The following is an 18,018-nucleotide window of genomic DNA, read 5'->3' as shown; positions in this document are numbered from 1 at the left end:
ATATTGATGTTGATATTTCAAAAAAAAAAATAATTTTAAAGGTATATTATGCGCTTAAAGAATTATGTATGCAATCAAGCCCATCCCAAGGGCTCGATTGCTGAAGAATATGTTGCTGAGGAGTGTTTAATATTTTGTTTAATATATCTTAAAGATGTGGAGATTGTTTTCAATCAACATCAAAGAAATTGTGACATTATAGAAAATGCATAAGTTTACAAGTTGTGAAAGAATTTTGGGGTTGAAAGTGTTGTTTTTGATCAAAAATTATTGGCACAAGTACATCGTTATGTCTTACTTCATAGTGACATTATATCCAACTATAGAAGGTAAGTATGGTTAAAAGATAATTTAATTTAATATCATCTTATATATAATATTCTCAACTAAAAATTTAATGATTGTGCAGAAAATTTTTGATTTCTTAGCAACGAGTCAACTATAACATTCGTCCTAACCCAAGGATTGAACAATAATAGCTGGTTGAGTTATTTTCCAGATGGCTTTTCAAATAGGTTAGACATATAATACATTAGGTTTTTTTTTTAATTTCGGTGGACATTAACATCGAACAATTAATTATCAGTTGTATCATATTTTTTAGGTCCCAATGATGATGGAGAAAAATTATTCCAATAAATTAATAGTCATTGCTTGAGGTTCGAACAATATTATAAACATATATAATGGTTTTATCATCAATGGTTTTAAAGTTTATATTAAAGAGTATAAGAAATTTAGAAAAAATTAAAATAGTGGAGTTATGGTGGAAGCAAACATAAAAACTTATTATTGTGCCCTTACAGATATTTATAAGATGGATTATTATGGAAAGTTTAAGGTAGTATTATTTTGATGTGATTGGGTGAATATAAACTTACTTAGAGGTTTGAAGCAAGGCACAAAGAGGTTTATACTTATAAATTTTTCAAGGTTGATACATATTGGTGTGTTATTAAAGGATGACCCATTTGTTTTTTCATCTCAAGCTTAATAAGTATTTTTTGTGCAAGACTCAATAGATAAATAATGGGTTGTTATTATTAAGACTAAATCTAGGAACTTGAATGATATGAAAAAATGGTTGGAATAAGAGAGTGATGAGACTTAATACTTAGTATATGGTTTATAATGTTGTGCCAACTGATGAACTAAATGCTACAACGAGTTTGGTTAAGACGGATGTTGAAGGAGAGAATAATAATGTTTGGTTCTTATTGGTAAGAAATATTTACGATGTATACATTGTACGAAATATTGTTTTATTTTATCATGTTCATTTAATAAATATTATTTTTTATCAGCAATTCATTTAGTATTGATTTTTATTTAACTAATATTGATTTTTATTTATGTATATTAGGTAATATCATGCACTGAGAGAAATGATTTAGAGATGTGGAGTTTTGGCATTCTCAAGCTGGATCATCTTCTGATCAATTCTTGTAGGCCCAATAGCCCCACGAGCCCCAGTAGCTCGATATACATCAGCAGCACGAGCCCCAGTCCAAGCACGAGCCTCCTATTGATTATCCAGACGAGGAGGTTATTATGGATGACTTGCAGATCTAGAATAATTTAATTTAAATATTATATTTTTATTCATGCAAACAATTTAAATATTTTATTACACTTGACTTCATTTCATATAAACCTATTTAATAGTTTGGAATATGGTTTTTCTTTTAATTTGATTTTCGTGGATGGATAGAGGAGAGGGAGGACGAAATAGAGACCCACTTGAGCAAAGAATGTGTGGTAGCTTGTGAGGCTGAGAGGATCATCATCTCATTCTACCGAATAGGGCAGCCCATCAAGAAGGCTTGAAGCATATTAGCAATTTTTTTAGGATCGGTTGCGCGGAAAGATCAGTTGTGCCCGTTTAATTATGCTAAGTAGAATGATATACTTCCTTCATATAAGGTTGAGCTTCTACGAGTTATGCAGATGAAGAATTAAATTTGATATTGTATATTAATTTGCTAACTATCATAATTATGTAATTTGATTTAATATTTATAACATTTTTTACTTTGGTGTAGAGCAATTTTGTGCTTTCTCAAGATAGCCATGACTGGGTGTTGAAGTCCCTCAACTACAAATAGAAAGAATTTAAGGGGAAGTTGAAGATGGACTATAAGGAAGAGGGTATGACAGAGGAAGTTACTCATAATTATCCTCCAGATATATACTCTCATCAGTGAAGGAAGCTTGTTCACAACTAATTTTCTAAGCTTTCTTATCTCTAGTTCTAACGTCTTTGGGTCTATGCTCTGGAGTGAATCTAAAAGTAACATGCATGGCTTCTCCTAAAAGAAACATGAGATAAGAAGATTCCAATGTCCTCTATTAACACATCAAAAAAAAAATCAATTGTTAAAAATATTTTTTCCAAGAAAAAGAAATAATTATTTGCAAGTAAAATATACCAACAAAGAAGTAGAATAAAAGTATTCTCTCAAGAAAATATGTTTCTCCTTAATCCACCTGAGCACCTTTCCTTTGGCAATTCTTGTTCCAATAGATATACATAAACTCATGTTCTCTTTAGGTATCCTCCTTCATAGATCCCTAAAAAATCACATTCTTTTAGAAAGGCAGCTTTCAAACACAAGTTCTTGTCTGTATAAATTTACAACTCACCTCAAATGAGACTCGAACACCTTGGTGTTTAGCTTCTTTTTATTGTTAGAATTGATCCACTTTAGATATTTGAGCCTTTTGGTCTCCCGTGATGAAGGGAATCATGTAAAGATTCTATGGAATTATTTTTTCGATGTCTCTAATTAACTACAACACTAAATAAGAAAACTTATGTAAATCAATCATCTAAGAAAAGAAATAAGAAAAAACAAATCAAATAAGATAGAACACTCACAATAATAAAAAACAAAACTAAATAGTATGTGTTGTTTCCCTCCCATAAGGCTTGATCCTGCAAGCAAATCATAATTAGCGGCAATTGGTACAATATAGCATTGGTATTAACTCTTAGATCATGTTGGACAAAATCCATATTACTATTGTAAATATTCATATTGAAAATCAAAATTAATCAACCCTTACGTGGGTTAAACATGAGAAACTTATTGATCCCATGCTGCCATGAAATGTTCTACTATTCACCTTTCCTTTGTACCCGCCTCTTTCTCACGTCATTTCCCTCCGAGTATAGGCATGACATATGAGAAACAATTTGATCTCATTAATCCATCAACATGAGAAAAGTTAAAAAAAGAACATGCCTTTTTTCTTAAGCTATACTCACTTCAATTGACAAATATCCTAAAGCTAACATTAAATCTTAACTCTAGAAATTAGTAAATATCATTGGGAAATGATGTGGGGTCGGAACCCCGACACCAGCCCGCACACCGGGCGAGCAGGGAAAGCATCCGCGTCCTTCCCAAGGTATTGTCCGCTCTGGGATTGCCGCTTCGGGTCTGCGGGAGGTCGCCCAGGGCCGTGGCCCAATGACAGTCCCGAGCCCTGACGGCGCGGGGGTCCGCGGAGGTTGCCCCCTACCCTCACGGTTTTGTCCCGCAAAAGGGCCCTCGGTGAGAAGAGGTGTTTGCACCCCCCATTTAAGGCACAGACCTTTCCGCTGATTACCCGATGTGGGACTAAACTGGGAACCCCATCCCACAACACAGCCCCCTCAGCGGGAAGGTCTGTGCGTGGCCGGGGCCCTTCCTCTAGCGCCATCTGATGTGGGGTCGGAACCCCGACACCAGCCCGCACACCGAGCGAGCAGGGAAAGCATCCGCGTCCTTCCCGAGGTATTGTCCGCTCTGGGATTGCCGCTTCGGGTCTGCGGGAGGTCGCCCAGGGCCGTGGCCCAATGACAGTCCCGAGCCCTGACGGCGCGGGGGTCCGCGGAGGTTGCCCCCTACCCTCACGGTTTTGTCCCGCAAAAGGGCCGTCGGTGAGAAGAGGTGTTTGCACCCCCCATTTAAGGCACAGACCTTTCCGCTGATTATCCGATGTGGGACTAAACTGGGAACCCCATCCCACAACACAGCCCCTCCAGCGGGAAGGTCTGTGCGTGGCCGGGGCCCTTCCTCTAGCGCCAGGATCCAAATATGCTCCCACTACCACCTCAGTGGTATCCAAATATCCTATTGGATCTAAGACGCTTTTCCCAACTTGGCCCTATCATAACTTGCTCCAACGTCGGAAGTCAAAATCCAAAAGCTAATCAGGTTAGGGTTAAGTTTGGGTCCAGCGTACCCCAGTCAGGCCACATCCGTTAGCGGTGAAAAGTATGTAGCGGGGGAGGCATCTAACTCAAGTCTGACCCGTTTGTTGCAGCAGATGCGGTCAAGATGCTGAGTGGCGTACGGCGTATCGCTGGGGCGAGCAGGTGAAAGGAAAGAGAGCATGTACAATTGCAGATACCTCATCTCACTGCTGTCAAGTCTTCCAACCCCCTCGCTAACCGCGTCCGTCTCCAAGCATCGCCACCGAAGGAGATAGCCATAATTTTTAAATAAAGGGCGAAAGAGGGGCAGTACAACTTTTTTATTAATTAATTCTTCCGTCCGGCAATGGGCTGATTAGATAGGTCATCCTACCCGTCTCCGGAACCAAACCGACCATCTCCCTATATACCAATTCGGATCGCAGCAGCAACTTTTCCGAGCCGATGAAACCGCGGACATTTCTGGAGAGCCTCATGAAGCGCATCTTTCGTCGTCGTGATCGAGGTAGCTGATTCGGTAGATCCTATATCGTTTTTGGTCTTCTTAATTAGTTCCAATTTGTGGGAGGGTTTTGATTTGGATTGAGTATTGCAAAAAAAGCAGAGGCGAAAGAGGAGGAGGACTTGGAGGCGATCGCGGCCAAGGAGCAAAAGATGTTCAAGTACGAGACGCTGATGGCTGCCACCCGTAATTTCAGCCCCAAGCAGAGGCTCGGAGAGGGCGGATTCGGACCGGTTTTTAAGGTAAGAAGGTGTGTGATGATGATGAGATCTATTTATTATATTTGCTCGGATTTTTATTTTTTCAAAGAAGAGGTAATTGGATTTGGGGAATTAAATCAGATGATTGAATTGAATCGAATTGGTTGGCTTATAGGGGAGGTTGGAGGATGGGAGAGAGGTGGCGGTGAAGAGGCTGGGTCGGGGGTCGAGGCAGGGGGGGAGGGAGTTCACGAACGAGGCGATGCTGCTGTCGCGGGTGCAGCATCGGAACGTGGTCAATCTCTACGGCTACTGCTCCCACGCCGACGAAAGGCTCCTCGTCTACGAGTACGTCCCCAACGAGAGCCTCGACAAGCTCCTCTTCTCCCGCCGTAAGCTCCCCCTCTCTTCTTCTTTCTTCTTCTCCATCCCCAGGCTCATCCCCTTTTTTTTAACTTTTCCTTAATTTTTTTCCTTCTGTTTTACTGTAAATTTTTTTTAAAAAAAAGAAAAGGAAAATAGTAAGGGTCGCCCATTTCCCATCGATTATTTCACGCGGCGGTTAAAAGGCTTTAACCGTGGTCTTCCTATATGAATCTCTGCGGGTTCACCATGTAGGAAGAAGTCAGCAAGGACGGAAGCTGACGCTCAGGGTGGCGTCATAAGGGTGCCTTTAGATACGAGCAACCTTTTGGATGGCAAGACCTGAGAGCTTGTGCTACGGCCTTGTCAATTGTCAATGCCGTTTTGAGTCTCCTTATAAAAAATAATTTTTTCTGGCTGATTCAAATGAGGCTCAGCTTACGGACAGGTGTCCACTGTCGGAGCTGGACCAATAAGTCATGCTTTGTGAATATTGTGGGACATTAGGCAAGCCACATTTTCTTTGGGTGCATGCACCAAGCACGTATATTGGAGAGAAGATTTTGGAAAGGAAAATGCTGGTCATGGGAAGTCTAATTCAATATGAGCAAGACTAGATATAAGTCTTTTAGGTTGTTACTCGATTACACACGGGTCCCATGAAGGTTATAAACATATTACCTTATTCCATGATTAGCTGATCATAGTTATATGCTCGTCTTCTTCCTTCCAAGGTAAAGCTGTTCGTTTATTATATGGCTACATCTCTTTATTTATTTATTTCCATGTAGTATTTTGTTAAGTTCTAAACGTTTTGTGTATGTGGGGTGGGGGGAGCTGGTGGGGTGGCCGCATCACCTAAAACGTGTGGCTTTTATCCAAAACTAGTCTGGTTTCACAGAACCGTTTGTCTTTTATGTTGGTGAAATCGTTTAAGACACATGGGTTAGTGAGATGGTGGCCAAATTTAGAACCTAGTCATTGGGTCAGGGCTGGGTGATGATAACCAAATATGCTCTTCCTTAACATAGAGGGAACAATAATGTGATGCGGACGTAGTCATCAGAGATTTATGTTCTCCTTCATCTCCACGATGCCTTGTGGTCGTATTCCTAGGATGAAGAAAAGTCACCCATTTCTAAGATGGATGATATAGTAGTTATCTAGGGATTTTGCATTGCAAAAGTCAACTACAGAGAATATGAATTTAGATGTAGCAATCGTGTTAGGTTGGTTGTAAGACATATCAAAAGTCTATCAATCCAAATATGATTTGTTTATTAAATGGGTCAAAAATTTAGATATGCATCTAACTATTTTATAAAACAGACAATTCAATCAAATCTACGAAACAAGTTAAATATGTTAAAAGGTTAAGAATTGCCACCCCTATTTGAACTCTATCCGCAAATGCTCGCATGAGATGTGATTCGCGAGCCATGATTCCATATTTTTTTAAAAATTTCAGTACTACTTTCTTAATAAAAAACCTTTTACTTGTATTGGGATCTGAGAATGTGATGCTACTCGATAATACTTTTTCCCTTTTACTCTCCTTCCTAAGAGTAGTTTCACTCTGTAGTGATTCTATATTTCCACATTTCCTCTTATCTGCGTCGAAGGTGACTACTAAGATTTCTATATTTTGGAGAACATGGTTTCTTTGTAGCCCTCCTTGTGTTCACACCAAACTTGTGGCGGGTGGCCCGCTTGAGAGGATCTATGTGGGCCCATAGGCCGATCAAACCGCACTCTTTGCTCGAAGCTCGAGTAATTAAATATAATTATATGATAGAAATTGAGAGCGTAAACACCCTCGTCAAAGTCGCGACTTGAGCAGGAAGCATTTCCTCCAAGCAAAACCTACGTCAGTTGGTGGAATTCCATCACGATATCACTTTTTATATCACTCCTTTCGCTCTCGGCTGCAGCTGGTTCGCTTCAGCCCGCAATAGTAGGCTGACACGTCGGCAATCTAACTATTTTTTAATAGAATTAATAAATTATGTCAACAATTAAGAAATGATATGATGTCATGTATAGGTTTCATGACTTCCAACAACAGGACATCTGATATTTACTCCTCTCGCTCTCGATAATTTCCGCTCGGACAGGAAACATAGCGAGCCAGGACGATTCCCGGCCACAAATATAACTATTTTCTTAGAAACTACCCATAAAATATTTTCTTTTAACGTATTCTTTGCGGACTCACAACAAGCCGACAACTTTATGTTTACCGTGTCTGGATCCAATTTGTCAGTTTTGATGGCAAAGGTTTGGGGAATTCCATCACGGTATCATTCACGTTACTCCTTCCACTGTCAGCCATGGGAAGCTTACAATGTCCGCTAAGTAACTATTGTTTTAATAAAAATAACGTGTTATTTAAATATTATTTTAAAAATAACTTTTGGTGGACTATATCAATCGTCCCGTGGTGCTACTTTGACCGTATCTTCTATCTTGAACCTAGTTCTTCGTTTCACACCATTGTTCTCCAGCTAATTAACGCCACTTGTGACGTTTTATACTCATAAGCTATTTGACAATTAGAACGAATGGTGGCCAAAAGTGGACGCAAAATAGAAATGGCCTTGACCCCACGGAAAACACTGCTGATCTTTTGAAACAGTCGTAACGGGCAGGCTGCTTCGCAGAAAGTGGCAAAACCAGAACGTGATGTCTTTGTATGTGAGTGATAGTAAATCCAATATTTAATAACAACTATAATTTTTCTGATAATATGATTGAGCAGATAATTAGTGGATTAATGGCGTTGGGCTGACGTGTATATGCATGGCAGGAGGAGGAGGAGGAGGAGATGAACCGGAGGTTGGCCGGCGGCGGGTGGAGCTGATGGACTGGAAGCGGCGGTATGAGGTGATCGTGGGGGTGGCGCGGGGGCTGCTGTACCTGCACGAGGACGCGCACACACCCATCATCCACAGGGACATCAAGGCGAGCAACATCCTGCTGGACGACCGGTGGGTCCCCAAGATCGCCGACTTCGGCATGGCCCGCCTCTTCCCGGAGGACCTCACCCATGTCAACACCCGTGTCGCCGGCACCAATGGCTACATGGCGCCCGAGTACGTCATGCATGGATCCCTCTCTGCCAAGGCCGACGTCTTCAGCTTTGGCGTCCTCGTCCTCGAGCTCATCTCCGGCCAGAAGAATTCCTCCTTCGTCCCCAACGCCGAAGCTGACAGCCTTCTGGAATGGGTTTGTGGACCTCTTTGTCTCTTGCCTTATGTTTTGTTTCTCCTTGGCTGAAACTAATGTTCATGAAAATTTATACGAAGATTTGAATTTAGAACATAACATTTTATCAAGATAAACGGTTGAAATCAACAAATATTGGATATTAATGGGACAAACTTCCAAAATAATGGCCGTTAGATGTAGCAAATGCGTCTACAACCATCATAATGGCCACTACTTTAACTCTGTAAAGATTGTAGTGCGCTCCACGGATCCACTCCTGTTATTTTATTGTTTGTTGGAGCCCTGATTCAACTGGTTGAAAGTTCCTTGTACCTTTTTGAAAGGTTCTTTATCTTTTTTTGAAGAAAAGTTCAACTGGTTGAATGTTCCAAAGGTTATAAGCTTGAAAATTTCTATGTGCAATATTAGGCATTGAGCAGTTGAGGTTTATAATTTTTATATTTGGAGTTGGAAATGTTTGAAATGTCATTGCAGGTGCTTATGAGGCTTACCCTGTGCATCTGGTTCCAGTATTCTTCAATTTTGATATGCGCCCTTAAAGCCTTCCATGGAAAAAAAAGATATTAGAATGTAAAGTTTTGTCAATCAACTAAGCTTGACTTTGTTTTCTTGTTTAGCCAACTTTGGTTACTTGTAGAATGAGATCAGGCCGGTCCAAATACAAAAGAACTTCTTTCGTACATTGAATGCAAACAAACTTCACTGTCTGCTTTTCTGCCCCCTAGTTGATTGTAACAAAATTGGGAGGAGTATATATGAATAAGGTAATAAGGCTTGTTTAGTTTAGCTGTTGTTTTTGCATTTATTGTTTCTAATATAAATTAATAAAATACCACAGGGAAATTGATGTTGAAGAAAGCATTTCCCAAAGAAACTTATGCTCTTGCCTGCTTTTATTTTCACTCATTTTTGAAAGCAATAAACCTATGCTACCAAAAACTCTATAGATTTTACAAAAAAAAACTCAAAATGCAAAAGGGTGTCGTCATACATGTTGTTCAGTCTTTTGTTCATTTTTCTTGGGTCTCTAAAAGCAGAAATAGAAAGCAAAAGCAATACCAAACAGGTCCTTAATTTCACCCCTTACTCTTAATTTTGAATGTTTTGGAGCACCATAGGACACCAAAGCTTTCAAGCTTTCTACAAGGTATACATGACCAACCTTTTGTGGGCTATATAAGATAATGAATTTTCGTTGGAAACATTTGGCAAAATTCTAAATTAATGTGTTTGAGTTCTGTCATAAATTTTGAAACTCAGTATCTACTAGTTATTTTCTTCTCCTGAGGAATGGAATGTTGGTTAAGTGAAGGATCAAAACTCATTCTTAAATGTCTAATGTATTAATTACATCCTTTTTACATTTTTGAAGTAGACAGTGTTACATGTTCTCTTCTCCCTATCAAGTAGGCATCTGATTAAATTTATTCTCTTTGAAATTGTTGGCAGTATTCTCCTTTTCTTTTGTGGTGAACACTCAAAGGCCATTCTATTCAACTTTTCAAATCTTCATGAGATGATATATCCATTTGACCAACTAATTAATGTTCCCTTTTTCTATTTATAAAAAGAGAAACAAAAACTAATCAATGTTAGAAGCTGCAATTCCAGTATAGAATATTGGATGGGAATCTTCATCTTAAGCTGATTTGGAGTATGATTTACTGTCTGATGGTTGACTTGTGCGTCTCATTCATTATACAATTTGATGGATGGCTTGACAGTGATTTGTGATACAAATTATTCTCTTTACATTGTTTGTGTAGTTCTTGTTTTGCATTTCGATAAACATTCAAAGGCCATCATGTTCGACTTATGATTGCTGCAGTTAGTTTTTCTAATGGAAGAGCAGAGATTTTTTAGGCCAAAGATCATTACGGATTCATTAGAATTTGGTGTCACACCACCAAGGTGGTAGCCCAGTTGGAACGGGGCGTTTGCTTCTAACCAAGTGGTTCCAGGTTCGAAACGCACGGGCGTCGATTAAATCTGGGGACCGGATGCCCCGCGCCTGGACACGGGGTCTGGAAGTGCTACTGGTCGGCTGGTAGCCTGGGTGGTGCCAGGTGTGACGTACTCACACGGGATACTCGTGCCAGAGCCCAGTGGGGTAACTGAGCCGGGGCCACGGGTGGGGAGGGTATGAGGGTATGAGTAAAATATGGCTGGGGTCTGGTGAGCTGGGCCTATACCAAACGGTCATTCTGCCCGCATCGAACATGCTCCTGGCGGGGTGGGGGCCCAGTGTGGGGCTGCTACGTGGGGCGGGCTTGCCCTTCCTCCCTCTTCCCCTTTTTTTCAGCAAAAAAAAAAAAAAAAAAAAGGGGGGGGGGGGGGGGGGGGGGGAAGCACCCATCTGGATTTCCTCTGTATCAATGGATATTAGTATTTGAAACCTTTTAAAATTTGATGATGAAGCCTAGGTGTTTCACATGCAAAAGTCTCTTTGTGTTCTTCTCTTGATTTACCCACCAAAGCAACGTCTATAAAAACCTAGGATCAAATAATCTGTACGCAAAGAACATATTAGGTGTTTTGACCATTCAATCCTCTGATTTGTTCATCAACTTAACAGCATGTGTCTTTTCGTTGTCAATGAGCTCTTTCCACTAGGAATTTATAAATGATCACAATTATTCTAGAAAAAGGAGACACTGTTTTAGGCAATAGTAAGAGGATACCTGCTATACACCTGAGTTTGATTGCAGCAACCAACTCAGTGGCCAACAGGGTATTCATCCTGACTCCAACATTAAGTGATCCAGTAGTCACTCAATACGAACATTGGTTGAGAACAGATGACAAAATGGATTTATCTGAAATTCCTTATTTAAAACACTAATTCTTGTGTATTTGCATCCAAAAATCTATCACTTTCTGTTTCTTATGGTTTTTCTTAGTATACTGATATTATAACCTTGAGTTTATGTCTGCTTTATGTGCTCAGGCTTGGAAGCTCTTCAAGAAGGGGCGGAGTCTGGAGATGATGGACCCTACCATGAGATCCACAGCAGTCACAGAGCAAGTTGCGATGTGTGTGCACATAGGGCTCCTTTGCACTCAGTCAGACCCCAAGCTGAGGCCTCACATGAAGAGGGTGGTGGTGATTCTGTCGAAAAAGCCAAGTACACTAGAAGAGCCCCTCAGGCCTGGCATCCTTGGTTCCAGGTACCGGAGAAGAGCTCATGGGACCCGAGGTTCCAGCTACTCCTTGGGTGAATCCTCATCAGGCACGACCTCTGCCTCCAACTCTACTTCTACCTATGCCTCCACTTCCAACTTAAACAACACAGCTACCACCTCTACACCCACCACTGCAAGAAGCCAGACACCACATTCAGAACAACACTCTATAGAACACTAGATTCATGCTTATTTTGAATTCTTTTTTGTATTATATCGGTAGGTTGTAGTTGTATTTAATTGTCTAGTTTTGCATGTCAAATTTTTTATCGGGATTGCTTGGATGGAGTCTAGATTTTTTTTATTTTTGGGTACAAAGGATCGAGTTTAGATGAAGATGCAGGAAGTGAGTGTTCTTTTTCTCAATAAAGATATTGATGTGAAAATTTTCCTTTGGAGGTTCGACATGGAAAGTGAAGTGTCTGTTGGTTTGTTACTCTGCAGGAGGGTTATCCTCCACACTCGTGGCCTTCGTTGCCATTTACTCTTCAGACGATGTAAACAGGTGATGAGGAACATAGTGAAGGATATTATTAAGTGTATCAGCTCATGCTGTTCAATTCTTCGGTTTGTCCACTTGGTTGTGGGGGAGTTCTTGCGAGGAATTTATTTGTAGTTGCGTTTGTTGCAAGTGAAAAAGCTCCAGAGTTTGCTTCTGAATACTAGGTAGAAGTATGCTACGTTGATATCGGCATTGCATGGAAGATAAGTATGCTATCAAGAAGTATCAATGCTAAAATAAAAGACCTGAAAGAACCAGGTTTACCGAGCTTCTCCATGCATATGCTCAAGGGTAAGTTTGCATGATGATAGATTAGCCAGGTTCAGGCTTCCATGGATCATCCACGAGGCACGTTGCTAATTACATGCCATAGGCCTATAAGCACATTTTGGCAGAGACTTTTGCTAGTTAGCCTGCAATCTAATTAAGAATATAACCTCTGTAACTGTGCTTACCTGGCCCCTAGGGCTGTTCTAAGAGGGTTATTTGGAGTTATTCTAGAATTCTTCATCAAGAAATATTTGTGCAGCCCCTAGAGATGTCCAGGAATGGCATGAAATGGATGCGTTAACAGGGACAATCGACCATCATAAGAATACTATATTATTCCTATAGAAGCAGAATGCCCGTAAATAAAGTTCACAAAAAATTTAATTGTACCCATATCTTGATCGGCATTGGAAGTGGCTAAAGAAGTCCTAGTGAAGCCGTGGTTTCTTATACATTTCTTTGGACAAACATTGCATCCATAGATATGGTTAAAAACATCGTTTCTCAGTTAAAGGACTAGCTAAAATTTGATGGTCTTAAGCACTCAACAACATTCTCCAAGCCGATCATTTAGGAATTTTTTGAAAGTGTAATCCTGTGTCGAGGTCACAGGTAATACACCACTAGTTGGCCTTTTAGTTCTTTGGACAAGTTGATATATTCGAGGTTAGATGTTTCGGTCAGCCAGGATTTTCATCTTAGCCAACATTTCCGATCATGGTTATATATATTAGACGCCTCCAGTGCAAGATATGTGAAAGTCTTGCTTTTATTATCTCGGTCGATATAAAATGATGAAACTCAAGATATCTAATGATATGATATTATTCATATTAACCAATATTTTTCAATATTTCTTACTATCTTAAATGAAATTTTTACCTAATAAATCCTAAAATTGATATTTAAATATCAATCTAAATTTATCATATTAGCCGAGATTTCGATATCTAGGTCCGAATATTCCAGTCGACGCAAATTGAGTTCTCCAATCATTTTGGTCTCAGCCAATCACTGAGATAACTTGTATATGTGTGAGAATAGGGCCTAGATGGAGAGTCGGCAGGCCTAGCCGATTCCAGCTCTTGGCCCCCAAAAGAAAACATAACAGGGGATCGCGATCGGGATCCCCTGCTCCACCTTCCGCGGCATGACTAGGAGCGGCGGCACCGCGACCGTTCCGCAGCATCCCCGCGGCCGCTTGAGCAGCCGCCGTTCTCGCTCAACCGCCGCGGGAATCGCGGCAGTGAGCCATTTGGATCTTCCTTTAAATTCCTCCTCCTTTGTGATTGTTCCAGCACCGAGCCTCTCCTCCCTCTTCTCCCTTTCCTCCTCCTCCTTCCTCACCTCCGGCCACCACCTTGAGATCCGACGAGCTCTCTTTCCCCTCCTCTGATTTCCATCACCAGAATCGCCGAGATTCAAGCCTTCTTCTCCGAGCTTCTTCCTCTGGGATTTCTCGTCGGAAAGCGTCGCCGCTTGACCGTCGGACTGAACCACCTACGGCCAGGATCCGCCGCCTCTATCACCGCTGGTAAGCTCCCTCTTCCTTGTCTTCATTCTCTTGCCAAGCCTTTAGATTTTCTGTTTCTGCCCCATAAAACTGAGATCTTCTCGGTTGCTTCTCGACCCCGGCCATCGCGGCGGCTGCCGACCGCCACTGCGATTGGCTGGCCGTCGACCGAGCGACGGCCCCCAGCCAGCCCTTTCCTCTTCCTCCCGTCCCTTCTTCTCTATTTAGGGAAAGGCTTGGGAAGGAGGAGAAGCCTATCGTGGGCTGAACTGGACCAACGTTGGGCCCTGTCCATTCCAACCCAGTTGGGCAGTACCCTTTGTAGGCCCAACTTGGGCCCATTTCAGACCCAAAATTCAAAAACCCGAAATTTGAAATCCGAAACTCGAATTAGTTTGGCCAATAATATAAAATTTTTTTTTTGCAGTTAAGCCCTTGACAGTATATTATTTCATAAAAAGGATCTTCTGTAATTTATGATTGATCCCTATAAGAAAGATTTATTATATAAAGGTCCTCAAATATATTTGTTTGGTCTCTTTACTCAAGTTTTATTATAGAACAGTACCCTATAATTAAGTATTAGTCCCTGCAATGAATTTTATTGCATAAATAATCTATTCAGAGGCCAACTTTGGGGGCCCTATTGGGCCGGGTCTGCGCGGGCCCATTGGGCCGTATCCGATGTGGGCCCTTCGGGCCATGCCCATTATGGGCCAACCCTGGGCCCGATGGGCCGTGTCCAATAGTATTATTTTTAGTTTTGTTTAGCTCCGAAATTAACAAAGGAATTAATTAAATTTAAACAGGTGAACCTGATCCGCCTACCTGAAGTAGGAGTTAAGCGAGAAGAGGTAAGTAACTTAATACTTCAAGTGTGATTTCTAAATTATTTGATAAACTGATTAAGTTTTGACATATGTTTTATATTCAGTAAAATGGGTCAGGTATGTTAAATTTTGACATATGTTCTATATTCAGTAAAATTAAACAGGTGAACCTGATCCACCTACCTGAAGTAAGAGTTAAGCGAGAAGAGGTAAGTAACTTAATTCTTCAAGTGTGATTTCCAAATTATTTGATAAACTGATTAAGTTTTGACATATGTTTTATATTCAGTAAAATGGGTCAGGTATGTTAAATTTTATTTGAAAACCATGTTATATGCTCTGAAATCCGTGAAATATGACTGGACAGTTTATGAAATCTATTTTTGTATATATGTATTCTCAGTATGGCTATGATCTGTTCTGTTCTGTTCTGGCCCCGCCAATAGGGATTATATGTTGGACCTGTCGACTTGTAATCTGTGAGGAACTGATTTCGACACCGTACCACCGGTAATTAGAATAGTGGTATTTGGACACTGTACCACTGATGCTTAATAATAGTGGTGTTTGGCACCTTGTGCAATCCATGCCACTGGGTTACGTGGCCGTAGCATATTATGTTGAGATTATGGTATCTGAGTTTTTTATAAAAATGATAACAAGTTTTGGAAAGAGAAAAACGATGTTATTTGTGATTTATTACCCAGTCATTATTTTGTATTTTGATCTGATATTGTTTGATCCTACTCTGAGGTATTTTGTTGCTTACTGGGCTAGTGTAGCTCATTATCTTATTTTCTTTGTTTTCAGATCCAGAGGCTTGATCGCACAGGATTGGGGAGTGCGCTAGACTTTTCGATTATTTCTTCAGTTATTATCATTTTAGTTAGATTAGCTTGGACATTTGAATTATGTTGGCATATGCTATTTTGAAAATTTGTAAGACTGCTTTTGAACAACTTAAATAATTATGTCATCTTTAAACATCTGTGATTGCTTTGATATGATCTGCTGCCTTGCACGCCTGTGCGGCCCGCCGTGTGGGCGTGCAGCATCTGCTGCGCTCCGGGCTCGGGGCATGACAGTATGGAGATTTAAAAATATGTCCCTCTATGTTTGATGCATCGGATCTTATATTCTAAAATAGGAAGGCTTTCTTCTATATGCCGAGACAAGGGATAAGCTGCTCTAGATTCCTTTCTAATTTCGTTTATAATTTCACAACCATATTTAAATAATTTAGCTTGCTACCTTAGTTTTATCGTCAAAGCATTACTACTTGGTAGAAATGAATCGACTAGTATATATTGAGCTGGTACATCAGGTGTAGGATATAATTTCTCCAGATTTTGGTGCGAACTATATGTGTAACCAGCATACTACCATCCTTCTGTGATAAAAGGTCATTTTATATTCTTGGTTTTGGTGTGAATTTCCTATTTTGCTTAGCAAGATAAAAGTATGGTCAAGCTTGAATCTAGGATATTATTCTAGGGTATTCTAGGTTAAAGCTTAATGCATCGCTGATATTCCTTGAAGAGGAGGAGAGAGGTTGCCAAAAGATTAGTTGATTTAGTCTTGCTTCCCAAAAGAAAAAAAAAAATAAAATCAGGTAAGTTCTAATTTCATTCCAAGATGTTCTTTGTGATACAATACCTAACATATATATAATTTACAATGTATAATTGTACAAGAGAAGAAATTATTTAAGAGAATAATATCAAAGATTTATAGAGAGTGACTATCACAAACATTACAGATATTCAACCATAATAATTTTGGTAGGAGTATCACAACAATTATGGAAGCTCAAATCATGATTGTAGCTTGGAAATGTATCTTCAATCACTTGATCGAATCAAAATTCAAATTTTGAATTTTTGAATTTATCTTTTCTTTATTCTCAAATCTTGATATAGCGTAGTTTCCTTATCAATCATTTGAGAGAATTAGAATTCTAAAATCTTGATTAGCCGGGTTTCCTTATAAATCAGTTGAAAGAATTGGAAGTTTCTTTTGAGTTTGAGTTTTGAATACTTTAATTTTTAGCTCAGTTTCCTTTATCGTCCTTCCTCCAAGGAATAATATGAAGGCCAAGTTTGGCATATAAAATTGGAATTTAAGCCAAAATAACAGCTTCGTGCAGATATCTACCAGTTGTTACCTTGTAGGAATATAGGTAATAATTAAAGTACTCTCAGCAACTTGTTCTCAGGCAAAATGATAATCCAATTGAATGTGCTTTGATCGAGCATGGAATACAAGATTAATAGTCATATGAAGTGGTTGAGTTAGACATACACCAAGACCATGAAGAATAAATATTAGCCAAGCGAGTTTAGCAGCTGTAGATGCCACTGAGCGATATTCCTGTTCAACACTTGAATGTGAAATGCTGTTTCACTTTTTGGCATTTCAAGAGATGCGATTTGCACCAAGAAAAGTTCAATAACCAGTGGCCAATCAAGTAAGTGGGCAACCCGCCCAATTAAATTTGGAAAACGCATACAAATCAATTGTAAAGTAGGATGAGATGTAAAGTCCCATATTAGTAGTGCCATGTAAATAATAGAGAATCTATTTAACAAGTTGCCAATGACCATTAGTAGGCGCATGCTTGAATTGATACACAAAATCGATAGAAAAGGAAAGATCTAGCTCTATGAGAGTTAGATACCGAAAAGCTCTATTAATCCTTCTATGATGTGTTGGGTCTTCAAATGGCTTGGAAGAGAGAATATTTGGACAAGCGGATGATGGGTCAGGCTTCGGCAAAGAAAATGCAAAATGTAAATAGGCTTAGTCTGAAGCCCGACTAAAATTAAATATAGTTTAGGCCTAAGGCCCAGCTCATGATCAGCTTTATATGATAATACTTATGAGCTTGCATCTTTGCATTTTAGCTTTCTCAAGAATAGTCGAGCATACTGATGTTGAGAGAGAAAGCGGCCTCTAGAATCATGAAAAATTTCTCTTCCAAGAAAATTGGAAGAGAACCCATATCTTTCATAGTAAACTCTTGATGCAAATGAGAAATGAATGCAAAACAAATATAAAGAGTTATCATCTGAAAGAATTATATTTTCAACATAAATTAGAAATATAAGGGTATCTCGAAGCAAGATGATGAATAAATAAAGATAGACCTACTAGGCTACAAAAAAATCCATATGAAAGCACAAAGGAGCTGAATCTATAAAACCAAGTGAGTGGTGTAAAGAGCTTT

General features: G+C 39.7%; 1 protein-coding gene across 6 annotated transcripts; it reads left to right on the top strand.

Moving 5' to 3' along the window:
• The first annotated feature begins 4,403 nt into the window (after positions 1-4,403).
• LOC103706191 (cysteine-rich receptor-like protein kinase 10) lies at positions 4,404-12,225 on the top strand. Of its 6 annotated transcripts, none has more exons than XM_039116344.1 (5): positions 4,404-4,706; positions 4,803-4,945; positions 5,079-5,295; positions 8,079-8,491; positions 11,442-12,225. In XM_039116344.1, exons 1-5 carry the CDS (start codon positions 4,646-4,648, stop codon positions 11,856-11,858), a joined length of 1,251 nt encoding a protein of 416 aa, XP_038972272.1. In that variant the 5' UTR covers positions 4,404-4,645; the 3' UTR covers positions 11,859-12,225. The 6 variants fall into 6 exon arrangements, with proteins under 6 accessions (XP_038972272.1, XP_008788452.2, XP_008788453.2 ...); XM_008790230.4 differs by having other exon boundaries at positions 4,405-4,706; positions 8,073-8,491; XM_008790231.4 differs by having other exon boundaries at positions 4,406-4,706; positions 4,806-4,945; positions 8,073-8,491.
• The last annotated feature ends 5,793 nt before the right edge of the window (positions 12,226-18,018 follow it).

The sequence above is a fragment of the Phoenix dactylifera genome, unplaced genomic scaffold, assembly GCF_009389715.1.
Source record: "Phoenix dactylifera cultivar Barhee BC4 unplaced genomic scaffold, palm_55x_up_171113_PBpolish2nd_filt_p 000085F, whole genome shotgun sequence".
NCBI lineage: Eukaryota > Viridiplantae > Streptophyta > Magnoliopsida > Arecales > Arecaceae > Phoenix > Phoenix dactylifera.
The sequence above is the reverse complement of the archived record's forward strand: the minus strand, read 5'-3'. Positions and strand labels throughout refer to the sequence as shown.

Bases quoted from the DNA above. Each gene is read 5' to 3' on its own strand.
- LOC103706191 (XM_008790230.4), top strand. From the start codon at position 4,646: ATGAAACCGCGGACATTTCTGGAGAGCCTCATGAAGCGCATCTTTCGT. The intron at 4,707-4,802 runs GTAGCTGATTCG...TTGCAAAAAAAG, and splicing joins CTTTCGTCGTCGTGATCGAG to CAGAGGCGAAAGAGGAGGAG. The intron at 4,946-5,078 runs GTAAGAAGGTGT...GTTGGCTTATAG, and splicing joins GATTCGGACCGGTTTTTAAG to GGGAGGTTGGAGGATGGGAG.